General features: G+C 40.3%; 1 protein-coding gene across 2 annotated transcripts in view; it reads right to left on the minus strand.

Annotated features, from left to right (window-relative positions):
* The window catches only part of PLEKHG1 (pleckstrin homology and RhoGEF domain containing G1), a 141,933-nt gene that overhangs the window by 3,110 nt on the left and 112,006 nt on the right, over window positions 1–26,817 (minus strand). For both annotated transcript variants that reach the window (XM_075146169.1, XM_075146168.1), the window contains exons 6-19: window positions 22,566–22,635; window positions 15,353–15,399; window positions 14,751–14,901; window positions 13,599–13,730; window positions 11,089–11,271; window positions 10,905–11,000; window positions 10,699–10,785; window positions 8,779–8,812; window positions 7,667–7,762; window positions 6,398–6,436; window positions 5,886–5,908; window positions 4,788–5,006; window positions 3,131–3,247; window positions 639–2,313 (exon numbers count right to left, since the gene is read on the minus strand). In XM_075146169.1, the coding sequence (XP_075002270.1) occupies window positions 639–2,313; window positions 3,131–3,247; window positions 4,788–5,006; window positions 5,886–5,908; window positions 6,398–6,436; window positions 7,667–7,762; window positions 8,779–8,812; window positions 10,699–10,785; window positions 10,905–11,000; window positions 11,089–11,271; window positions 13,599–13,730; window positions 14,751–14,901; window positions 15,353–15,399; window positions 22,566–22,635 (2,969 nt within the window). The remainder of the gene's footprint in view (window positions 1–638; window positions 2,314–3,130; window positions 3,248–4,787; window positions 5,007–5,885; window positions 5,909–6,397; window positions 6,437–7,666; window positions 7,763–8,778; window positions 8,813–10,698; window positions 10,786–10,904; window positions 11,001–11,088; window positions 11,272–13,598; window positions 13,731–14,750; window positions 14,902–15,352; window positions 15,400–22,565; window positions 22,636–26,817) is intronic.

A 26,817-nucleotide genomic window follows, 5' to 3' on the forward strand; every position in this document is an offset into this window, starting at 1 on the left:
AAGGTATTTAGGGACTTTTATAAATATCAGAAGAAGGCAAGAATGACACTCTAGTGCATGGAGTCCGCTGGCTCCATGCCTCCAATTTGTTTCAGTTGACTATGGACAAAAATAGCCCCAAAGCTGTTGCATATCCACGACTTCGCACATTCATTAGAAAGAGCAGGACGACCAGCTCTTTCTTATCTGACCCCATTCCTTATGCTTATAAGTGTGATGTGGATGGTACCTGAGCAAATCTACATGACTTGTTAGAAGGTGAATATACCTGAAAATACACCTTTTTAGTCAAACTCTGAAGATCACACTATTAAAGGAAATAGCTGCTTTTCTGTAAAGAGGCCAATAGTGCTTCAGGCATAAGTTCTATTTCCAGCCTAAGCTGAATTGATCTTCCCTGACACTACCCCACTATTTACTCCCAATTTTATCGAGTAACAACAAGAATTTATTGCGATATAAAGGACTATTCATGTTAGAAGCAGTCACAGAAAACTTATTTCAGTGCTAACACAGAAAATGCAATACTGATACTCAACTAGTAAGGTGGGGAAAATTCATAATCTTCCAATTCAGTATAGAAATTCCATTGAAAGTTACTAAAGAAATATATCTGTATAGAAATATTTTTGACATACCAATAGCAGGACCACCTTGCTTCTTCTCCTCCAGAATGGCAGCAAGATCTTTGTGTTTCAGTTTCTGTTGTCTGCTAGCTGGCTGTTCCTGCTCTGGACTTTTAACTTTCAAAAGCTGGTTAGCCTTCTTAATTTTTTGACTGTACTGCCTTGCCATCATAAAAACTCTGTTCTTTGTTTTATCCACAACAGCCAAGTCATTCTCCATACCCTCTGCATGCGCATTGGACAAAACACTATTGGCAGATTCGTATGGGCTATCTACAAAAGGCATCTCACTGGAGAAGGAAGATCTGTTCAGACTCATAAAAGAGTTCTCCTTGCACGGTGTAGTGTCTTCAAGCCTGAGATTAGCCTCGCTTAAGGTGGCAGCCCTGGGCTTCACAGTTTTAGGGAAAATAGGAGTTTCTGGCAGAGAGAGAGTAGACAGTGAGTACTCTACATCTTTACACAGTTCAGGTGTACTACCAGCATGCAACCTTTCCTGCATATCATCTTTACAAACAGGAAAGGCTGCAAGGAGACGGTCTCGTGTCTTTTCTTCATTCTTCTTGATGTAGTTCTCCAGGTCATTCCAAATCTCATCTACTTCCTCCGAGAGTTTATCTGCTGCAGACTTATGGGAGAGAGAATCCGAGTTGGAGGAGCTATCTACCAAGCTCAAATAGTCATTGTCGACAGGAACACGATGGTAAGGACTTTCATCTTCACTGAACTGGAGACTCTCTTCAGAAACAAACTGCCGTAGATTGTCACAACATGCAAAGTCTTTTTCCAGGCCCAGAAAACTCCGCCTTTTAGAGCATTTTAAGGGGTCGCATTTAAAATTCAACAGTGGTGTTTCTGGAAGCACTATGGTATCATAGATGTTGTCTTCAACGATCCTGAGCTCATCCAAGCTTGAATTAGGTGCTTCTCTATTGAGTAGTATCTCATCCCTACTAGCACGAATGGAGGCTCTGTTTTGATTTGCTGTCCTCTTTTTGGAAGGTGAATCTAAGCTGCTTTTGTTTTCAGCCTCATAGAGAGAGTCTCTGGCAGATCTCTGGGGACCACGGTCTGTCTCCTCCCTTCTTGTCAGACCCATCAGCTTTAAGTCTTCATAGCTTATATTATCATAAACATGTTCAATATCGTCAATGGTCAGCTCCTCTGAAGATTCGGGATACGCATTCATACTGCTCAGCTCTGCTCTCTTCACTTCCCTTCGAGAACTGCGCTCCCCCATTTTATACCTTGCGCTGGCCGGACACGTGTTACTTTCACCAGCACTACTGGCCCGCCTAACAATTTTGTGACGAGTCGGGCTGGAAGTCCCGTTTTGATGCACTACCCCCAAGTGCCAGCTGCACGGCCGCCCAGAAGAACCTCTCCTTTCTCCACTGACAGCTGAGCTAGCGTTGGATGTAGACACTGATGGTACAAACATCTGATAGTCGTCTTCATCGTCTTCATTCTCATAAGGTGGACGCCGGCTGGGAAACAATGCCTGCCGGATCTGATGGTCAGTCCAGATGTTTCTGACAGAGGTACTGCCTCCCAGGATATTCATGATTAGCGAGTTGCTCTGGGGTGTGCTGAATTGTCTAGGCGACTGTGGCTGTCTAGCTGTGCAGGAAAATGGAAGATCGGTATTCAACTGGGTTGACTCTTCATCTGAAGGGTCCTTGGAGCTCTGTGGAGATTTGAAATATGCAGGTAACGTTAGCCTATCCCCTGCAATAACACAGCGATTCCCTCCGTTCACAGAACTGCCATAGCACCAGCGTGTCCCGCAGCACGGAGTCACGTGGAGATGGGCAGGGTGAGCAGGCTCCTTGCTAGAGAGCTGGGAGACAAGGTGGCAACGCCAGACTACTTTGCCTCCTAATCCTTACCATGGCTCAGAGTTCACTCTTGGCATTTAGTAACATCTCACTTCAAATACAAGACACTGGCTTACGTTAACGCATGGGTAATTAAAGGCAAATTTGTTTGGCAGGAGTTAGATTAAACCTTTTATGCTAACTCTGCAGTTTCACAGTTGGATTAAGCTAATCTAACTCTGGGCTTGTGCCAAAAGTTTTGTTCTCCTCCCTTTCCCCTTGCCTAGCAGAAAGGTATGTTATGCTCTCTAGCACATGCCGCTGAAAATTTCATTTTCTTTTTGGAGTAAGTTTTCATCCAGCTCAGCTAGCAGATCTAATTTACAGCAAGGCCACATGCCTGTTAATGCTAACATGAAGGATGCTCTAGATGTTCCTGGCCAGACGTTGGGAAAGAGAGAGAAAGATAATTCCTTTTGGCTTAAGTTAATGCTGATTGGCTTGGTTAGTTGGGTTTTTTCCCTGCCTCAAAAAGAATAGTCTTTGATCATACAGATGAATATTTCAATGACATGAATATTAATACAACATAAACAGAAGATGACTTCTCTGTCTACCTAGAAAAAACAGATTTCTTTGACATATCTATGATGCATAGCAAAATAGAAATAAAAAAAAGTTATATACCTGCGTTTCACACTTGTTGAGATTAACACTTCTCCGTTTTTCAACATTTTCAGCAGCTTGACTATTAAGTCTTTTTCTTCCCCCTTTTGACTTCTGCAGTGAGTTTTGCTGCACTCCCTGTGATTTAAAAGAAAAGAGCAAGTGAGGGGTAATAAAATCTACAGTTCTTTGTACAGTCTTGTTCAGAAGAATTACTAGCAGCTAGAACAGGCCAGGTATCAACACAGGGAGGACAAAATGCTCATGAGTAGTCAGAGCACTGCCACAAGAATGATTCAGAGCCTAGAAAACTTTGTTTACAACAACCAATTAAATGATATCAATTCATACAGCTTGTCAAAAGGGATTGAAACCAGCATCTGTGTATAAAAATATAGATGTAAAAGAATACATAGAAACTGGACACGGGAAAGGGCTTATGGAAGGAGGTTGTCACACCAAAGAAAAAGGGAGGATGGAGGAAGGTGGTCACATAAAAATTCAATTTTCAAAGTTTTTTTTTGTTTTAAAAAGGGGAGGGAATAGTCTCACTGTCACATGCCGTCTTGAAAACCAGAAAGAGGTCTAAACTAAAAAATATGCTGTCATCCAACTTCCCAGAAAAAAACCCAACAAACAGAAGGCCAGAATGTTACATGTTGGGCAGCATCCAGATTAACTCAGAGTGAAGAGCACGCGTAGTGGGAACGGGAGGAATCTGAGAAGGCATCATTGCCACACCTAGGATGAAACACTAAGCTACTATTATACATTTTTATAGTGGTATTCTTTTGCACTTACTCATTCTTTTGCACTTACTCATGTCAGGAAGAGACACTGCACTACATTGATATGAGATACTATTTTATCAAAGATTTACAATGCAAATAGTGTAATTTCAAAGAGGAAATGCGCAGTAAGCTTCAAAAAGAATTTCAATAATAGGTTTTGGATAATTCACAAAATAAATGGACCACACAAGGATATGACCTCAGCATCAACTAAGCCAAACAAACTGAAAATCTAGATTCTTTAATACAGGTACATTTCAAAGCCGGGGTTTTAGTCTTTCAGAAGAACTACATATGTGTGGAAACATCACGCAGAGTGGGGAAAACTTCCACTTGTGCAGTAGTAACAGAAAAAGATTCTCATTTTCGGAAATCCTACTCACAACTTCTCATATTAAAGTTCACATATTCCTAGCTATTGCCAGCAGCCCACAGGTCAAGAAACATCACATCACATGTGGCAGTGCCCGAATCTTAACTTAATATTCAAGTCCTTGCTTTGGAGACCTGAAGGCACTGTCTCTGCACGTGGCCTGAAAAGGTTTCTTTCACGGCATCGGCCGGAGAAGCAAGGAAAGGTCAGCTGTGCGCAACAGGTAAAAGCAACAGCTTTCTGTCAGAACTAGACTTGAGGATTGCAAAGGACTAATTAAAATCTCTTTCAAGCAGTGGGGATTTCTTCCTCTGTACAGGGGCTAATTTTACATCTTCTCTGTTAAAATGCAAGAGAGTGTTGTGTGAGGTCTAAATAACAATATTTCTCAGGAGAGAAAGTTGTAAACACTTGTAACACATTCCTGCCTCCTTGCTGTTTTACAGATAATTTTAATCCCTCTTCCATCCTCCCCAGGAAAAAAGGATTTTATTTTTCCCCTTCTTTTTCCTACCTGTTCAGACTCTTCTTCATCATCAGCATCAATCTGTTCCATAGCAGAAGTCTGAAGATTTTCGTCCTGATCACTGCTGTAGGCTGGCTCAATGGACTCTTGAAATTGGCTCTCCAGCCCACTGGGTTCCAATGGAACCTTCTTCCTAGAATTCAGCAGGGCTTCATTTGATCCTAGCTTGGTGGCTTGAGATAATAGGGCTCCTTCAATACTGATGCGCTTAAAAAAAAGACCACGAAACTTTGATTAGAAGTTTATAGAGATTATATATCTTAGTAAGACACTGTTTTACATCAGACTTATAGGCAACGTTTAAGCTACGTTCAGTTAGCTGCACTGAAATGAGATTTATAAAGAAATTAGTAAAACAAATTAGTAGAACAATCAGTATTTTTCCATAGAATATTTAGAACTGAAAAAAATATATGCAAAACCCCCTACCCCAATCATTGGCTTCAGTGTGATGGCATTCCGGTGAAGTCACATCTAATGTACCCTGTTTGTAACTCTTCCACACACCCCCACTTTAAATTCCATCTCAAATAAAACCCTAAGACCTGAAATTCAACATGAGACTTTCAAACTGCACTGGGAACTTCATTACAGATTCTTACAGAAAATGTAAAAATCAGAAATCCTCACTTCCATCTGCTTAAGCTGTATCTGCTCTGATTGGTCATATATCATGATTTATATATATGATATATATATATCAGAATAAGATGAAACTTTCCAGTCTTATTTCATAAATGCAAAGACAATACGCTCCAAAGAATAAACACTGTCTTTATACACAGCACTTCTGTGATTATAATGGTATTTTTAAGTACTCTATAGCATTAGTAATGGATTGTACTGTATTATAAAGTACAACAATATGTGGATCAGTTGTTTTTTCTTTATTAGATATTCCTGAAATAGTTAGCTATATTTCTATTGCTTTCATTCCAGTAATCTTACTGGAGATGCTAAACAACATTTATGGTTTTGTTTCCGTTCTTAAAATGAACACAGCCAAGAAGATGCAGATTCTACAGTAAATACTGTGCTCCAAGTCATTCGAATGTGCTAAAACAAGAAATATAAGAAATGGCTTACCTTCTGCATATCTGGACTTATATCTGAAAACAGAAATATATATTTCATCATAAGTGAATAATCAAACCGGTGTCAGTCTATGCCCGTTTTAATGCTACAATAATATCCCAATTACGAATTCCAAAAAGGGGGTTAAATGCAGCAGCAATTGAGCAAACAGACTATAGGGTCTCTGATAAAACAGAGAGACAGCGTGAGCTTTACCACAGTTCCACCTGAGGTCCTGATATTGCAACACTGATATGACATGAGCAACTACTCACAATGGCCAAGACTCTGTGTGTTCAGTTCCCAGTTGCTAGGATATTTACAGGACCAGAACCCAAGTGTGGAAAAGCAGAAACATTAGATTTAAAGACTAACGTTTTGTTTTCTTTGCACACTTCCTCCTCCTCCCCACCCCCCACCCCACAATGTTTTTAGGGAAAGTTACAGGAGAAAAGGATCCATCTTTACTTGTTCTACAAAGTACAGAAGCACTGGGACGATAAACAGTAGATGAAGTAGCTTACCGTTTGACTTCAAAACTTTATGGACTCTAGATGAGGGTTCTGAAAAAGACAACATCATGTTTAAGCACTCCAGCATCCCGAAGAAAGCTATGGGCATCTTAGCCAACTTTTTATAACACGGATACCAAAATTTAAGCTTCTGAGCCTAAGCAGGGAAGCCAGATTTTCATTTGTTAATCACCCAATTTCCCCACAAAAAAATATTTGTTGAAGTGTCAAACCTACAGCTGTTACCAAAGAGCATACATGTTTCTTAATGTAATAGCAGCTGCCCCCCATACAACAAGTCACATGTAAATTTTTATCCCAGATAAGATTCCTGCTTTCAAAAGACTTGGTCATCTCTGTTATTGCTCTAAGTTGCTGGAGGTTTCCTATTAGAAATATGTATGAGATACCAACAGCTTAGCAGGGCTTTAAAAGTGTAAGTAGCTGAACGTTACATAGGAGGCCATTTGATCAGTATTTTGTATTATTCCTTTTACAGGTAAAGCAGCACCAATGCAATCCTTCATCTCAGAAACAAAGGAAGATGCCTGAAAAGTAATTAAAACTTGATTGTTTTTCAGACACAAATGCTGCTGTATGATAAATCACTACATCAATACTCTCATGAACCTTGTTTAAGTCATTCCCAATACACAATGTTACACACTCCAAATTGGAAAGGTCTTTAAGTAGCGAAGAGGGGAACACAGTGACTGCAATATGAAGTCTGCAATGTCTATTGGTAGTAGCTTCAAGAGGAAACTAACAGTAATTATGGATGTATGTTTGAGCTAGGAGGGAAAAAAACCCAAAGTCAGCACCACCACCTCTCAAATCTCTATTATCCATAAGGCAGACATTACACTAAGTAAAGATAGCAATCATGTTTTGAAATAACAAGCCTCTCATAATCAGGATGGAACCACTTCTGAGACAGTAATTATTTCGTGGGGAGTCGGGGGGAGAAATGTCAGATTTAATGACTGGCTTTCCTGCATATGCATTCTTTTATACATTAGAAAGTACCAACTGTTCTTTATGCATCCACCATTAGGAATGTTTATCTATGAAATTAAATGCAAACAGTGGATAAAAAAATAAATCGCAAAAACAACAAATGGTTAATAAGATGCTCCACCCATATCTGAGAGATACTGTGCCATGTTAAACCTGCATGGAGTGCAGGTTAAAGACCGATTCCATGTGCCCAGCCTCACCCAAACCTAAACCACACTGCTTGTTTTTCTTTTTGTCATCTTGGTGGTAAAGGAGTTTATTCACCTGATTTCCTTCTCACTCTGTGAGGAGCAGTGCCTTCTTTAGGCTGGTACGATGATTTCATTTCTCCCTCGGGGCTATAGTGGAAGCCTGGGTGATCTGTGGAACAAGCAGAGGCACAAGGAATAAGAGAGTGACAAGGGTGTCACTTCACACGCCTGGGCAGCTCTCTTCGGAGGCAGTGCCATCGTCCTTTTATGACTGATATAGCGGCACTTCATCAGAGCCTGAAGCAACACAAGCAAGACATGCTGCTGTAGGGTAGCTGTTAACACCCAGCCATGGAAACGCTTTGCCCACTTAGTTGTGCCTTGCTCCAGACGGCTAACCCAGCAACATTTATCCACCAGCATCGTGTTTGCTTGCCAGTTTCTCAGGCAGAGCCTTCCTGACCAATTCTCTACAACAACAACTACGTAAATAAATAATAAGCCTGCTTTACCCCAAGACTTCCTCAGCGTTTATATCGTGGGACTATTGTTCTCGTTTCCCTACACCGCTAGGAATCACTGGCAACATGAAGGGCTCATGCAGCTTGCACCAGCAAAGGCAGCAAGCAGAAGATGCAGCAGCAGGGACCGTGCAGATGGGACTGCACTCAGAGCACAGACAGCAGCATCACATGTGCTCTCTAATGCTGGCTCCTGGGACACACACAGGTAAACTCTTCAGACATAAGCACAAGCCTCGCTGTCCTCTAGGTTTGCCAGCACGACGAAGTCATACACTGCTACATACTTCTTCAAGCTGCGGTTGCTTATTGCTAGCCCTTCAGTGGGTACTAGCCGGAAGGGGTTTATGCTACAACCCACGGAAGATCATACATTTAGTCAGCATGGAGTAAGCAAAAGAGAGTGGCCAGTGTTTACAGAAGGTCTTATCTGCCTCTTCCGTGCTCACCATGAGACATAACTTGTTGGTTGCAGATCAGTCAGCCCGATGCCTACAGAGCTCCACAGGATCTGCACTCAATTTTGGGCTTTCCAGCAAGGTCATGATTCAAAGAACATAAGCCCGGCCTTCTTCCATCTCAGATGAAACCAACAGTTAAAGCCAAACTTTTGAAGATGGTTTTATTCTTTTTTTAAAACAAAAGTGAAAAAGAACCAACTTACGTATGGCATCCATTTCTAGAATTGCCTGCTTGGCCTGGAAGAGAAAGTAACAAATGAAAAAGTCAAACTGTAAGTAGAAGGACAAATTACGTTGCATATTACAGATAGTAGTCAGTTTATATGTAAACAATAGCAAGTTTAATTTTTGAACTAATGAATATAGTTGGGGTCGGCACAAAACTGGCCCTCGTATCTGGGAATCACCTTTTTTTTTTGTGATTCACAGAACATTTCCTCCCTAAAAATCAAATCGTTTAACTCCTTCATTATTTTTCAACTCTGAAGTTGTTGGTGCAGAAAACACTATCAACCTTGCTTTCTTTAAGAGTTTCCTTGAGGAACAGCTATTAAAAAAATAAAATCATCATTTGGTTTAAGTAAGATTGAACCAGGACAAAAAGCGTCTCATCATTGCTTAAAATTTGTCACTTTTTTTAAATAGGAAAAATAATCTGGATTTTTTATCAAGCATATCAGCTAATAAGTAAGAAAATAAACTAAACTAAAATATCCTATGTAATCTGCTTGCCCTTCTACAGGTGCAGTTCGGTAATTTTCCACCAGGCGTCACATGTGGACTACTATTAAATCCTCCAAAAACTGGCAGAGAGAAGTCTCATAACTAGCAACTGCCGGTTTGTCAAAAAAAAAAAAAAAAAAAAAAGTGCAGACAACCTCAGAGATTTCTTTGGTTAGACTTTTCCTTTCTCAAGTGAAATTATTTCTCTGAGCAGAAAATGACATTATATTTTTGGTTACAGGTTTCTTTCTTCCACAGATTAAAAAAAAATCCAGTAAGAAGTAAGAAAAAAATCTTGATACAAAAGCTGAGATCATGTTGTATTATTTTTTTTTAAAACCTATAAACTGCAATGAGTATTTACATTGTAAGCATGGATACCAGCATAAACATTATACCTTTGATAAACTCTGCCAACAAAAAGATAAGAGGACAATTAGTAATAGCAACTGCTATGGCTTTTTCCTCCCATAATTCTCTTTTTGTTGAACTGTTGAAAATGTGAGTTAGTACAGCACTGTGTATGTCAGTCACAGGTAACATTTTTTAGCCATTATGGCATAAAACTCAGTGAAAAAAAGTCAGGGAAACTGATCAGTGAAACTAATACTAAAAAAAAGAAGCAGTAACTCAGTGGAAAAAAAAAATCAGAAAAAAAATCCTGCTTCCACATGAGTCAGGGGCTGCTGTGCCATGGCAAAAGTTAACTTGGGTTAACTCTTTGAGAGGTGCAATTGTTACAACAACTGGGAAACATCACCTGGAGCTCTAAGACAGGATTTCATAAATAAAAAGACCAGGTTTCCCTACTCCAAGACATTACAGCTATGAATATGATATCAGTGCCTCATTTTCTCTGGCATAAAGCTTGCTAGCTATCTTACCAAAAAGGGCCTAGATGTCCCAGCTAAGGATGCAGGGTTCAGGATGGGTGTGTGTACTTGTAAAGTGAAGTGTGTGCTGCCCATGGCCTCACTGATATGATATCTAACCAAGACAGATTAAAATTAGATTGGTAAGGTCCACACATGCTGCAATTAGCGTACCTCAGTGTTGTGCAGAGAGACAGTATCGAGCTAAGGTATGCTCTAATAGTCAAGCTTTCTAACATTGCATCCCTGTTACACATACCCTAGCAGGCAAATTCTAATATGGACAGCAATGCTGCTATCCCAGTTAAATTCTTCTGCTCCTGTACCAAGCCCTGTAGGTCCCTATAGCGGAACTTTCCCACTTTTCCTTAATTTTGAGGAACTTTTAAAGACTTAAGGAAACAACTTGTTAATTAGCTGCCTGGAGTCTAAACTTTCTGTAAATTGCCATGCATCTTGAGGCTAACAAGATTGCTTTAAGTTAGTACACACACAAGGAGATGTTTTGTGGGTTTTTTTAACCTTTACCTTGGCAGGAATTTTAGCAGGATGATTTTCTAGAATTAACCTCTTCAAGTGAAGGATCCAAAGGCGCTTGTCTTGCTGCGACTTTGCCTGATAAAAAAATTGTAGCAGCATGAGAAAATGCATTACTGCACCCCCTAATGCAGGGTCAGGAATAGCACACGGTTATCAGTCAGGTTACCCAGTGGGCAGGGAGGTTTCTGTTATACCTGGACAGTATGTTGCATCTTGGGATTTTTGTAGTGGAAGACGCTAAAGCTAAGTGGTTCCTTTGGTATTACTTCAACAAGCATCAGGTTCCCACACTGTAACAAAGGGAGGAAACGATGTGAATCATGCAGGAGTTTTGGGGAGACCCGGAGACAGCGCATTACCACCTGCTCTACGACGTACCAGTATGTGAGCTTTGTATGCAAACATTTCATCTCTCTTTTTTGTAATGAGCAGCAGCTTGTCAAAGAGGAACAAGGTGCGCTCATTTTTGGCTCGCTGAATGCGAAATGTTCCTTCCAGCACCAGCTCCCCGTAACTCGTGAGGTCTGGCCCTTTCCAGTTAGTGAGCAAGCTCTGTATCTCCTGCAATAGATCAAAGAAGAAAAACCAACGTTCATTTCAGAGATCTTACTGAAATGAAGACTCAGACAACCTGCTGAGGCCATTCCCACTCTCCTACATAACGTTCAACATCCAACGGTGGAAAGTCACCACGCACCAGTACTGAGGTTGCTAGGTCATGTGCAGCCAGGTGCTTGGAGGCCTATTGCTAAGCCCAGACTAAAACATGTCCTCCTGAGTACTGGTTACTGCCTCTGCGTGGACCCAGCAAAGAGCCCTGAGCTCCCTGGGGCAGCCTGTAATGAAAGAGCACACCCTCATCTCCCCGGACTTGCAGAGATGGAAAGTGGTCTGTAATTCAGTCATCAGTCTCTCTCGTCCCTGCTCCCCTCTCCGGATCCCTCTTAACATTTCCCTCTCACCCTGGGTATCCTCCTGAAGTTGTATGGTCCCTCACTGAGTGAATTATAATGCTGTGTCCTGTAGGCCCAGCACAGAAGATACTTCTGTGAGGTGTTCAGATTGAAGGGATGTTTCTCAGAAGACTAAAGGACCAGAAGTAATTTGGTCAACTGATCATTTGAAGATCAAGATTTATTTTTATTTTTAATTATTTGTATACATACCATAGATACTTCTCACCGTATTTATTACTTAAGAAAAAAAAGGCTGGAGAAACATCTAAGAACATCTTCACAAGCCTGTGTCACTCAGCTATGGCTATTCTTGTTTCCTTGAGTTGCTCGTTTTTTCTGTCAGTGGCAATGACATAGGACTTAAGCACAGGACAGCAAATTGTAAAAGCAGACTAAACCTTAACTAGGGAAATCTTTAAAAGCATCCATTGGACTTTAAACCTGGCAGCATTAGCAAAGCAGGGACAGATTTCCTCACCCTAGGCTGGTCTCTCTAGGACATTACACTTTAATAGAGCATTCAGCTAGAAAACATCTCAGTACATTTGAAGCACAAATGCAGCCCAGAGCATTCACAGGAAGAAAATCCCAATGCAGCACACTTTGGACTATACACAAGACTGTTATTAAAAAAAAAATTAAACATAATAAACGAAAAAAATTGCATTTTATCAGATCTCTCCAAGAACCTGTAAATAAGTCAGGGCACAGCACAGGGATCCAGTCCACCACTGTGGAGGGAGACTTTGCGCAGGAACTGCTGTCGCAGTACTTGCAGCATTACAGACTGAACGGCAGTGTGATAGCCCACAGAAGACCTATTCTTATGGCTGCAGAAACAGATTTTACTTTTTAAAGGGTAACTATGAACATAAACATTTTCCACAACCCCATACATTTGCCAGCTGAGCTCAATAAATTGAAAAAAAATTATGCTTTTTTTCCAAAAGCATTTAACCCTCTCTATTGCCAAATATTACTGGTTATCATTACTCAGATTTACAGCAGGCTGTTGTTAAAAGTCATTAGCGTGCATTTCCAGCAATGTGTGGCAAAGGTTACACTGCTGCAGGCAAGACATTATCAAGTGTAACCCCATTCTCCCTACATGTAAACAACAACAACAACAAAATCACAAAAAATTAGAGCCAATAAGTTGCATTTATGTTAAAAAGAAAAAAGGGACAAAGAATAACATGATGTAGATTTCTGGAATGGTATAAGCCTATTACTCCTTTTATAAACTAAAAAAATCCCCCCAATTTTCTTAAAGCAATATAAATATCGCTGATGAAAACATAACGTAAAATTGTGATTCACTGGGAAGTTTGAAACAGAATGAAAGACCTGTAAAAAGTCTACAAAAGAGCTTGCTCTCGATGCCAAAAGTTACTCAGGGTGTAGCTTTTGTTTTCTCCTCAAAAATTCTTCATTTGCAGTAAAGTTAACCTTTTTCTAACTATCATGTTTCTAGGTTTACACTTTTCACAAAGCAACTGATAATGAGTCTTCAAAAGCCCAAGAGGAAAGTACTTAAAGAAGAAGCAGCACAAGAAACGCCTCAAAACAAAATTAATCAGCACAAAGGGGAGAAATCGGAAACCACAGGATTTCTGAACAAAGCCATGCCCTAGGGTTGTACAGCAGTGCTGTACAATTGAGGGAAAGGAAGAAAGAAAAGTTATCTTAAGTTCCACATTACTGCAAAATAAATGCTTTACAGGATGCTGCTTGTAGGGTAGAGATGTCTGAGATTTTCCTGCAGCAGCTACGACCGTGGTTCCTAAGATCAAACAGCCACAGGCATACTCAACAGGAGTCTAAATTATGACTGACAAAGATTAAAAGAAAAGATAAGCTGAAAAATGTTAATGGCATACATATTGACAAAAACAGCTCACAAACACCCATAAAATCTCTTTGGGAACTCACTTGGAGCCTGATGGCATGTTCATGTTTCCTCTTCATGTCATTTATATGCCATGCCACTCTCTGCATTGTATCTATGGCATCCAGCACCACATCATAGCCCTCAGTGTCCTTGTCAAGGTGGTTTTCTATTTCCTACGACGGGGGAAAAAAGTTCTGTTATTTCTAAATGAATTTTCCCAGCCGGACGCAATATGTTGGTTTTATCTGTACTACTTTGTCTTTGCATTGTGATCACTCAAATGCAACGTTCCTGCTTTTGTTACTATTGCATGTTGTTATCAATTTGATTAACACAAGATGACTAACAAAGCCAAGCCTTTACGGTCAGTTTAGCAGCAACTATACTTGCAGCAGCTGATGTGAGCAGAGAGGCACAGAAAGAGAGCGCAGCACGCTGACAGGAGACCTTTTCAGAAGAAGGATTTCAGAAATTCCTTCAGCATTTAATGGCTTTTTTAAAATGCAGAACATATCTACACTCTTACAAAACCCTGATGGAATTACACTGGGCATTACTTTACAGTTGGAGAGCAGAAAAGCACCAGACATTTTAAATAAGGATCAGTGTCTTTGCACTTCACTAGAACATGACTCTTTAATAGGAAACATATGTGGAAAACGTTAACAATAAAGCAGGAATTTCCGAAACTTGCTTAACTCAATTCACCGAATATGGAAAGAGTTCCCACTTCCTCAGTCATTCCTCTCCACAAAATTCTTACCAATCGGGATGTTTATGTGTATTTAGTCCTTCTTTCAACCACCCCCAGCATTGCAACATGGGGAAAAATGCCATTTTTCAATGGAACAATAAATTTGTGTACAAAAGTGTTTAATCATGACAAGAATCTTTCAAACAACTTCAGAATTACAGACCAGTTTTTTTTAAAAAAAAAAAAGCTAATTATTTGGACGGACAGACTGATTAAATGTGTCTAAAACAATTACCATAAATTCCCCACTCCAAATATGTGCATATGTTGTGAAGTGACGAAGACAGAAAGAGTTTCCACATGTAGAAATCAAAAACTCCCAAAAGAAAGAGCATTTAAGGAAACCCCAGAACCTTTCTAACCGTCAAGCCTTGTACCGGAGGCAGGAACATCGACGTGCAGCAGTTCTAAACTAAATACATTTCTAATGGGTGCTTACGTGCAAAAGCAGGTGGTATTTGAGGATGCGCTGGACAGGTTTCAAGAGATAGGAGCCCAGGGGCAGAGAATGCTGCAGGGCTTCTTGCCGCTCTCTGAAGAACTTGGCCAGCGCCTTGTTCCTCATGCACTCTGTCAACACAGCCACCGACCTGGAAACATCAATACATAGCTTTAAGACACACTGTCTCCATTAGTCTGAAGGTAAAGTCAAGAATTGTTTCTTTCTTCCCTTGTAAAAGGGAGCAGCAGTTTCCTAATCCAATCACTGCTGTTTCTGTTGGGGTTTTTTTTATCTTGTGCATTCAGTTATGTTTTCGCTTGACATGCGACCACTCTCTTACTGGGAATTATATATTTGGAGCACTGCAGAATAAGACCATCATTTTCAAGGAGGATAATAGGAATGAATGACAAGAATAGTCAAAACAAAATTTCAGATGAGCATATTTCATTTTTGGGGTTTTTTTTAATTTTTTTTTTTTTTTTTTTTTCCACAAAAAAGGTAAACGCCTCGAAGCTGATTTTTTTTGTACAGACTGTAACTTGCATTACATAAACTGGCCAAGGGACAGATGAAGAAAGGGAACCCAGAATTCCTACCTTGGGTAGTTGGTACAGTACTGCGTATATATATGGAAATCTTCACTCTGCATGGGGAGGAAAGGTTTACATATATTCAGGTTTTGTCAAACTAGCAGCTAACACGTGTGCAAGATAAAGACGATGACATCAAGACAACACCTCCTCCAGTTCCTGATCAATGAATTCTCTGCTTTCACTGTGATAGTCCTAACACTACCAGACACCTATTCACTGAATTTCTTTTTTTTGGGGGGGAGATTTTTCCTTTACTTGAAGGAAAAACCAAGGAAACCTACACAGAAATAAAACAAGTGGCTTTGCAACAGAGCCTTGAAGGTCCTTTATGACAATCTATGCATCTTAAAAAAAAAAAAACAACAACACCACACACCCCCCCTTCAAACAGCTGCCTTGCACATATTTTGTGTGCTAAAGCACACACCTGCTTAGGGAGAAGTAAGTTTTGCAGGTTACGTTCGGCGTGCGATTTTCAAACAACTATAAATACTTTCACATTTGAGCACAGACTAAGTGTGAAAATTAGAAGCCACAAAAGTGATTTTTTTTTAAAGTAAATTATGACTCTGTGAAAGCAGACATTTATTAACCAAACAAGTTGTAACTAGATTTAGGTGGGTTTCCACACTTGCCTGTCACAGTGAAATTGCCCACACTTAATGATGACAAGCTTCTCACAGCAAAAGCCTGAGTTTCATTTCTTTCCTCCTTGGCCTAAGATTTTTTTCTTAATCATCGTCATTTAATTCTATGCAAGAACCAGTTTCCAGAAACATTCCCATGTGCTTTCAATTCACATCTGCCTATCAACTTCTATCCCAAAAAATACGCCATTTCTGCAGCTTGCTGCAGTCCTAAAGACTAAGAAAGCACTGCAGAACCTCAAAGTGCTCCCAAAATCAATTACTTTTTCCTTCCTGAGCCCTAGACCAATAAAAAGCAATCCTCCGGTAGTAAACAAGACCCCGGTTTCCACTTGAAGCATCTTCAGAAGGGACTCCGGCATTCTGCAGCACAATAGCTGTGCTCCGCGAGGGGTATCGCCCGGGGGCAGTCGCTGGTGAGTGGCGAGACCAAGTATCTGCCTTCGCAGAAGGCAACAGTGCTCTGAGGAGCAACACCACTTGGGGAGAGGCTGACGCAGGCTGTGGCTTTTGTGTCTCATTGTTGGGGTTGGGTTTTTTTGGCTATTCATCAGAAAGAGTCAGCTCGGGCAGTACCCTTCCCCCTTTCCAACAGCACTGCTCCCTTCCCCCTCTCGCAGGGGTAAAGCGGGTTCTGCCATTCATTTCTCCACTGAGCAGTGATTCACAAGGACCCCGTATAAAGTAAGATGCTACTCCACATGAGCACAAGTCATTGCAATTCATTTCAGTATTTCTTACTGGCTTTCAATATTAACTGTTCTGAAAAAAAAAACTAACTCCAGCAAACTTCTAATAAATGTTTCTTTAGGGGCCTGCGTTCCCCATTTACTCACTAGTGGGCTGTAAGCTTATTAAACTGCTCTTCTCTAAGAAACCAACCAACCAACTAAATGTAGTCTTGATACAAATACAGTTAAACGATTTAGCTTGGTTTTTCACGCTTGGACTAATTTTGTTGTGGCAGCTAGTTTTTACGGTGGTGTACCTACGCCCCGTGTCCACGCCCAGAGACAGCGAGCCCGTGTCATGGCCTGTCCATGTCCACGCTTGGGACCTCCAAACCCTCTCTGCCCAAAATGAAACATTAACAAACCTCAGAGCGCTGCAGACATTACACTGTGTAATCTTCTATGGCAATCACTACCAAACTAGCTAGCACTCGTAGTAAGTCAGGGTGCTTAAGAGAGAGGATTAGGATGAAATTCAGTATGATGAAAAAAGGTGGTTTCTTTTATATATGTATATATTAATACAAGGTTTTTGTTTAGGGGCTTTTTGGTAAAAATTGTAATATATTCCCATGGCTACAATCACAGAACAATGCAGTTTATAGAACTACTTCATAAGCAAAGAACAGAACATTTTGTGCCAATTCTTTTAAAAAAAAAAAAAATTTCTAGTCATAAATACAGTCACATGATTGTTCTGCTTTTCAAACAAAAAAGACAGACATATATGTTGTGAAATTTTAACAAATGAAAGCATTATCTGTAAAACTCACAAGGCCAAATATTTCAGGGTTTCAGAGTAGACTGAGTGCACATTCCCAACAAAATCAAAAGCAAGTCTGAAATCCCCAGGAGCCTTTTCATACTCTTCCACTTTGGGTTTTGTTTTGGTCCTTTTGGGCGGGGGGGCTGGGGTGGGGTTTGTTGTTTTTGTTTTTTTTAACACAAGGTCAAAACTATTTTCAATGGGATTTTTGGTTTTAAAAGAATGTTTGTCTAGCTATTAACCGGAACAACTTGTATTAAAAAAAAAAAAGAAAAAGGTAGTTCCTTATGCCCTCAACAGCTCTAAAAACTTTAAGAATAGTTTCACAATCATCCCTGCTTTCTGAACAGACAAGACTCCAAATTTCACACTGCACTTACATGTGTATGTGCGTCATTGTGCCACAGCTCATTTCATCAAACGAAACCATCAGAGAGCATTTACTTTCACCAAGCTATGCAACATACTGCCAGTAGAAAGTCAATTACATATATTGTGCCTCCAGAATGAGATTGTGGATACGCCTTCAAACTTATGAAGCTGGTATGAATCAACATCACACACCGTGCCGAGGCACCAGCAGGACTCACGTGAACACGCTGGGAGAGCGGCCAAGAGAGCCACTTCCAAGAGAGGCTCTTCCTAAGCCTGCGTAAGGACGCCGCGCTACTCAGGACGGCTGTTCTCCCACCGCCTGCCTGGTTACCCAGCACCTCTGCACGGTCAAAGAAGGGATCTTTAATTCACATGCCCAGCTGGTCTTCTCTACTTCACAGCAGACTCCCCAGTGCGAGCACTGTGTCACTGGGAGCATATCAGGGCACAAGCCCTGCAGGCTAAAGCCAATGCTGTGAATTATGTTCAGAAGCAACAGAAAAGCCAGGACTTAGATGGATTTAATATATTTCTATCAATACTTTCACACTGCAAGCAAAACACCAGCTATGCTATCAGGATTTCTGTGGACAGTCTTATCCTTCCTCAGCTTGAAAATAATTTTGTTCACCTCAACTGTCTTCAAACCAGATTAAAAAAAGATCTCTGCAGGGAGACTGGAATCACTCCAGAGATCTTTTCTCATCTGGGAGCCCAAAGCTGGTGTGGCAGAGGGTGCAAAAACTGAGACCCAAGCCGAGAGTTCATCCACACTGACTACAAGTCACCCTGAGGAGCAAAGCCAAGCTTTGATCCCAGCTATACTTAGCTTGTTCCCCGCTGCTGAATCAATCCACTGTGCGTCTCCTCCTCATGAAGTGCCAAACACATGGCTACAGCCCCGATCTTCTCTCAACTCTTGGTGCACTGTGCTTTTTTATAGCCATAAAAGGCACTTTAAAAGAAAATGGAGACTGAGAAAATGAGCTGAGTCAGAGCGTAAGCTGATGCCAATTGTCTGGATCACCTCTTCATTAACGAGATGCTAGATTACAGTAATTCTCCCTTTCCCCTTGGTTAAGCTGTTGGCGTGTCTTTCAGAAAACATATGTTCTGAATTTCTGGGGTGCTGAGTGAGAAGAGTGACGTGCCAGAATTAAGCTCGCCTTTACAGCAACTCACTTAAATGTAAATGTGTGGAATACTGAAGTCAATCTTCTAATTAAACATTGGTATCATTACTATGAAAATGAAAGACCAAGTTGGCAAGAAAACATATAAACAAACTTTTATATGAATAATTAAGCTATAGCTAAGCTTGCACTGGAACCCTTTTATCAGCCTCCGATTACCAGCAAAATGTCTCCAAGACATTTAATGTACTAGAGTTAATACAGTTCCTCTAGATGAAGAGGCAGGACCAGAGCTCGTAGAAACTGAACTAGTACACCACTACCCTCAGTTAGTGGCAGGTTATTTCCGTGCAGCAACCATCCCACGCGGTTTAAACAATTACCCATCCACACCATCTGCGTCTTGGTGCAAAAAGATAAGGCAGCAATTCATGACCGGACAGCAAGTTTTTAAAAAGCATGCTTTTCTGCATTTGTGTCTATATTTGCCTGTGGGTTATTAATGAATTAAAATTAAGCAGAGGGATTTCATACAATATTGTAAGTTGTTATTAAATATTTCTATTTATATAAAGTCATAGCCTTGCATGATTATTTTATCTATTAGTGCGTTTTATGTAAATGGCTAGTTTAGACTAAACATCTTGCTGAAGTCTGTTAACCAATAAAAGCTGCCATTTAGAACTATTTACTTTGGGCACCCAGCACAACAAATGTTAAGATAAAGATTCAAATCCACAGTTATGAGGTTTTGTTCAAGGTGTGCTAATATGAACTTGATAATCCTTACTCTATTTCCCTTAAAAGTAAAAGTTGCAAGGCTGTTTACTACACAAGCATGAAACTTACACACAGGAAACGCAGAGATGTATGATTGTGTGAGGGATTGTGTGAGTATAAAATGCTATACAGCAAATTTTATTGAGCAGAACCAAATAACGAAGTCAAGTTCAAAGAAACGGTCCATCAAATATGGTCCAAACCTAGACCTTACAAAATGAAGCTCCCTAGATATTTTCACGAATACTAAACATTTTAGTTCCGGCAAGCTCCAGAGTTACTTTAAGCATAACTGTTCTGTTATACATGCAAACCAACTCTGTGTCATTTCACATGAATCCTGAAGAAAGAAATGGCTATTACTGTATGCAGTTACTGAGCTTCATGAAATGCAAAAAGTAAACACAGTACCTACAGTGAAAACCTGATTATACGTTTACATTCCCAACTACCGTATTCACAGCTGAACCAGCAGGGTGAAAAAAACGGCACTAGAGCCAGAGCTCGTGTAACCTAAGCACGGTTCCACTGGAAGCATTAAAGAAGCTCCAGCGGAGCTGCATCCATTAGCTAAGGCTGTGAGCTATGACTTCAGCATGATATTATCCCTGTGCTTAACTCACAATGAAGATCTAGCACACTCGAAGCAATCAAACAATAAATGGCCAAAGTCCCGTAAGACTTGAAGGACTGCATACTGCCAAAAAAGGCAGTTTTATTTCCACTACCCAATGCTGGGAAGATACAAGCAACCAAGAATGGACAACTGGAGTCTGTTAAGACAGTCAGCAGTTGCTGTAATGACATCTTCATGGCCAAAACCAGAACTGTGGGGTATTTTGGTATTGTTTGATTTTGCTTTTAAGTGTTTGCACTTGTCTGGATGAAGCTAAAAAATGCTTGTTAGGACTGCAATCTCTAGCAATTTCCGAGCCGTAAGGCAGTTGCCTGCCAATAATACAAATGCTAAAAGCATTTGACAAGGGAACAAAAAGCACAAGCAATGATATGCAGATGGATTTTGGAACTAATGGCCAGAAAGTCTACCAGAAAACTCCTTTCAGCTGGCCAATATGAATGAGAGTGCAACTTTTTCCTGGACTTGCTATTATCACTTGCACCACCTCTGTTCATGTCCCAGCCAGGAGTAGTCCCACCGGTCCCAGCTATAAGCAAGCAATACAGCAGAAAGAGCTACCAGCTCCAAACTGTGGTATCTGTAAATATCCTGAAGGCCTCACAATTGGCCTGCACGGGCACTCTGCTGACTTATGCTCAACTTCTGGTCCGTCAGGACCCCAGATCCTTTTTTTGCTAAGCTGTTTCCTAGTCATCCGGACCCGCCGTGCACATGGGGTTATTCTGTTCCAGAAGCAAGACTTTGTGCTTGCCCTTATCCCATTCTCTCTCCTTCAATTCAAAATAGGCTATTTGGAGTGATAACAACATGCCATAAACCCCACTGAAACAGGGCAAAATACATCCCACTTTTGTAGTAGCAGTGCCAACACTAAGATCTCTCGGTGCTTACAAAAGATCAATTACTAGATAACTTCTCAAACTCAACTCCGTGGTCCAGTGAAACAGCAGCACTAAGCTGGTATCATCACTCCCCTTTACGATAAAATCCCTTGTGTCACAACAGTGCCAAACAAATTACTGGACCACCATGAGAGGGTGGTCCTGTTATTCCTAAATCCTTGTATTAGACCTATTACATTGAATGCTTGGTGCTGGCAATACTGAGTTCAGAACAAAGTATAAAACATGACAGGGTTTGGCTTTTTGGTTTTGTTGGCTTTTTTTTTTTTAATGGAAAAAAGCAAACACACCTATAGATAGATTATCCAAATTTAAACAACTACATGCCCCCTCTTCCACTCCTCTTCCCTCAGAAATACCATGGAAATGGGATTATTTCTTAACACATTTGGCCTCTACAGATTCAAGGCATATGTAGATTCTCTGGTGAAGTCTGCAGTGAACTAGTCATGTGTAGCCCAAATTACTTAACCTCTTGTTGTCCTACGCATTATAGTTATTCCCCTTCTCCCTGACTGGCTCCCTGGGTTTCCTACAACGAAGGACACCTACTTTGGTTCCCTGTATTTCTTCTGCACCTAACAACTTCTCCGTATTTTTTGGCTTCAGAACTTCCCAGCAGAATAAAGATGTCAGATCAATGTTCAGAAAATTCAAAGTATTTCAGAAAGAATGAGATTTGAATCTTAAGGCTAGAGCTTGGGTCGAAAATTAAAGTTATGGCTTCTGGATTCAGGAAAAAATGCATCTCAGAAAACAATATGGCCACAAGTATATTAAGGTTATTGCCTTTTCTAAAAATGCAGCCAAGTTGTATTCTCTCGTTGTTTTTAAGCTGACAAGGCATAACTGGAGTACCACTTGATCACCTATATTAAAAAAGGAGGAAAAAAAAAGAATGCCTGTAATACTCTTACAAAAAAAAAAAGATCTAAAAATAAACTCTAGATCAACATCTCCACCAGTTCAGATACACTTATTTAAGAAAATAACACCTTCTTCTTGATTTTTTAAAATGCAAATCAGAGGCATATCCCTATCACCTCATAAGAGAAATTCCTTCCCGTTCCATGGATTTGCTAAATTTTCTTGGTTGAAGTCACATAAGCTGTCAGAATTAGGTCTCAAAAGCTAATAAATTAATCTTATTCCCCCAAAAGCTAATAAATTAATCTTATTGCCCGATATCAACACCACACTGCAACTGGTGGTGTGCTGCAGACTCCTGCAGGAGCCACTTACCTTGGAAACAAAACAGTCTGCTATAGCCACAGGATCATTTTCACAGTTTTCCAAATCTTGCAGAAGTTCACTAAAACAAAGAACAGGAAAGGAAAGACAATTATGGCACACCTTGGAATAGACACACCTGTATATCTGGAGCCAGACAGTGCTTCCTCATTCATGGCAGTGATGCCCAAAGCACTTAACGACGCAGGGAGTCCTAAAAAGGGCACGAGAACCCCTTTGATGCCCCTCTTCCCCCTAGATGTATAGTCGATGGGGTTTTTTGTGTGGAGGCAGAGGAGCACTCTAAGGAAATGGTACTCCCACATACTTAAAAGTTCAAGTCATCACATTGACCATGGATTGCTGATCTCCTAAGCAAAGCTGAGCCCCTTCCTTCAGATTGACAGCTCTTCTATGATACTCATAGTGGTGTAGTCAGGCAATTGTGTAGCTTGTATATCAACTAACGCAATTTAAAACTAACAAAATATAAAAGGTACTGAAGCACATGCCCAGTCCTATAAAGACTTTGTATGTTCTAGGTGCTTTACTTGACTGAGGGAGATGAGGAGCTGGTCTGAAAAACACAGATGAGAACCAGGGATGTATTACACATACAAGAAGAATGGTAATAAGCTCACTCAGGAAAATTTGTCTACCTTTAGTGGGTCTCTTCACTGAAGAAAAATGGTTAGCCTGGAAAAAATTTTCTGGAAGGCAATATATAAATTCTACATACATAAAAATAAAACCTTACTTAGAGGATTTTATATTTTTGACATGCCAAGCAGGAAATTAATTCATTGTAACAGGAGCAAAGCAATAAGGGAGCATGTTCGCTGTTGTATGAAACTCAGTTCTTGAAAGCCAATTCAGTGAAAGAGAGAGTTCAAGCAGAAGAAGAAAACCTCAGAGGTCTCTCCTTGATCCAAATAGTCTTTAGTCTTACTGAAAGATGTACTCAGAAAAATGAGAGAAGAAACTGAGTTTTCTGCCAAATTGTTCTCTGATAGAACTTCCCCTCCGCCCCTCCTTCTCATCAGATGATTTTCCGTTTAGGACTACTTTTCTCCCAGGTCACAGCTGGTTCCCTGAACAAGTTTTGCAAAAGAGTTGCTAAGCCTGTATCTAGGGAACTACCCTTTTCCCTTCTAAGCAGACACAATTTCCCTCTGTAAGTAAGAAAAGGAGTAAACCAGAAGAGTTTCCTGACTTGTTCTTTGCTTCTTTAATTACTGGAGGAAGGGAGGGGAGAAATCAGCAATCAGTCACAAGGAACAAAGACAGACAAGGACGTTAGGTTCAGTGGTCACTAAGCCACTCTGTACAGCAACAATTTAACCTCCACACTTCAATTTCTCCCTTCATCAAAATGGGAAGAAAAATATGACCCTTGCTTGATGCCCCACACTCATGAAGCTCCTTTACATCAGCAAAAGAAGCAAGCTGTAGCAATGGTGACCATAATCATTAGTTATAATGACTGACTGTGTTCTGCACGTGAGTTTTGGAAATAACATCAAACACACTGAGCAGACTCAGAGGATTCCTGCTGTCTGGCAGACAGATGTTCTCCTGATGGCTTAGAGTATGTAGCACCTTCATTGCCATTTTATTCCTACTGGTCTCCTATAATACCACATTATTTCTCCTACAGGATACAGTAATGCAACACTTAAAGATTTTATATATTCATGCATTGAGTCCAAGTTTATGCAGTAAATATGCTAGTGGCATATGCACAAGCCCATAGTGTAAGGGCTGTGCTTTGAAAGATTTTGTTACCTATACTACACTCTCTTCTGTCTCACCTGGCTGGTAAGAATGGGATGGTCAGAGCAGCCTGCCACCGTAAAAATAACAAATCTGTCATGCCCAGGAATCCTGGAAAAGTTAAATAAATCCCTATAATACCAAGCTGACATGTGAAAAAGCAGGACTATTATTACAGGCTACATCTAAGTACCTGGCAGGAGGCAGAAGGAACAATAGAGAAAAGCATTCGTTCCCTTCACCTGAATATCCAGAGGTTTTACGCTGTTCACAGATGGCACCACAGCTCTCAGCCTCTGCGACTCGCTTGTGCCAATCACCCAGGCAGGAAGGGAGCACGAGGGAGCCCTGTTAGAGGAACTCCATGCTCTTGCAGCTGAATCACTAACAAGACTCAGACTGAAGCATGCTGCAAGTGCCAGTGCCATTTAAGACCACGTACTGAATTATACAGCGTGGGTTATCACGGGCTGGAAAAATCTGAATCTGTACAATCATCATCAAGAGCTAATGCTAACTCCTTTGGGATGGGAGAGGTAAGCATAAAGAGACTGAGAATTTTTCATGCAATGCATTTATTATCTTTTCAAGTGAAATCAATAAAAGTCTCATTACAATGTCTTTTAGGATGCTTTGATTTTTTGGAGTACGAATTATTTTCAAGACAATACACTTATCTTCCCCACGTGGGTGAAGACTTTCAATAGGACAAAGTGCAGGTTAGTATCAAGCTGTTGACTACAGGAGGTCAAGAGGAGTGAGATAAATGCATTTATAGGTCTGCAAATAATCACCATATTTGCACACACAATTCCTGGGCACTTTTTAAAATTTTATTCATTTTATATTATCACCACACCATTTTAAAGCAAGACACAAGTGTTTTTCTCCTCCGTTTTGATCTGAATTGGAGCAAGAGAGAGATGGTAATGACAGGGACATCAGACAGGCAATTTTGGTGGAATGGAAGGAATGGAAAGACATAGGAAGGAAACAGCTGAACCCATGTCCTGAACCCATGACAAAAAAAACCAAAGTTGATGACCAAGTACTGCGCAATCTAGCCATAAATGCTAAAGTAACAGCATGTCCAAAAAACTTCATTCTCTCAAAGCCTGACAGAGCACAGCATTCAAAACAAAAATGGAGATAGCAGGCACGATCTGATCTTCATAGTAGAATACTTTCACCAAAGTTCTGGAAAATTAATCTGAAAAGTTCAGACTTTCAGTAAAAAGGAAAAAACAATCAAGAAAAATGTAGCCTTGATATAACTTCACTGTCACAAAAAGCCTGTGGCCAAGACTAATTTCTTTCCACTCAGAATAAAACCCTTTTCCATTAAAGGTGATCTCTTACAGGTTTTAGGAAGGCTCCTCCTGACAACAAGCCAGCCCTTACCACCGTGAAGCTCAGAGCACAGGAACTGCTGAATACAGCAGTTACAGAAAATGGCCCTGCGCTGTATTTGTGTGCTTCAGTAGCCACCGATGGACAAGCACCATGCAGGATGATCTGTGTCAGCAGCAGAGGTTTCAGCTTGCCCTCTCCTAAGATCATCTGAGTGTTCGCAGAAGTACTAAACTTGAGCACATTTCTCTGCAGAGTTCCCATTTCAGAATCAAGTCATGGTATTGGGTGGAGAATTTATCCTAAACTGACACTGGAAAGAATCTCATCAGGAGAGGCCAGGGAAGAAAGGCAGCAAATACTGACTTAGAGAACACTTCCCCCTTCCAAATAAATAAATTAATAGTGGGGAAGCTTTTCACAAGAGACGGAGCAGGACCAGTGGACGAGTACATAGTTAGTGATTCTGTTTTAAGAAATAGATTTCCAAACAGAGATCATAGTCACAGGACTAGCAGTTACCATCCTGACCATCATTTCTGCCATTCAACGCAACACCTAAAAATCGTAAGTAGTTTAGCTGAGAGAAATTCCCATTTACTGAAATGAACTTTGTCAGACCTATACAAAGTCCAAAAAAACCCAAGAATAAAATCTTTGATCATTGATTAACGGTCAAATTCAAAGTTGAGAAAAACAAGTTAATTCTGAATCTATAGAATCATGCTTACAAAAAGCATCTGAAACTACTAACATAAAACTGCCAAATGGACCTTTTTCAAAGGTAAAAAAAAATAAAAAGGCTCTAGAGTATGTTTAGGACTGAGAAGCTACATGCCAAGTTTCACACAGGAGGGAACTTAATCGTTGAAGCTGTATTGCGATCTACAATGAGTGTTCAGTCTTAAAAGCTCACTATTTCCATGTAGAATTTTAAATTAGAAGGCCTGAAATACATTAGTAATTTATTAAAGGCTTTGGACAACTTTCCAATGAGTTTTAACCATTGTAACATACCTATCTCTAAAATTGCCCAAAACTGCTTTTTTTCTTTTCTTTTTTTCTTTTTAACCTCTGCAAACCTTTTTTTCCCCCCCCAACTTAATTATTCTGTATAACGACTGATCATACTTGAAGGTAT

Source organism: Calonectris borealis, chromosome 3 (assembly GCF_964195595.1).
Source record: "Calonectris borealis chromosome 3, bCalBor7.hap1.2, whole genome shotgun sequence".
In the NCBI taxonomy this organism is placed as follows: Eukaryota; Metazoa; Chordata; class Aves; order Procellariiformes; family Procellariidae; genus Calonectris; species Calonectris borealis.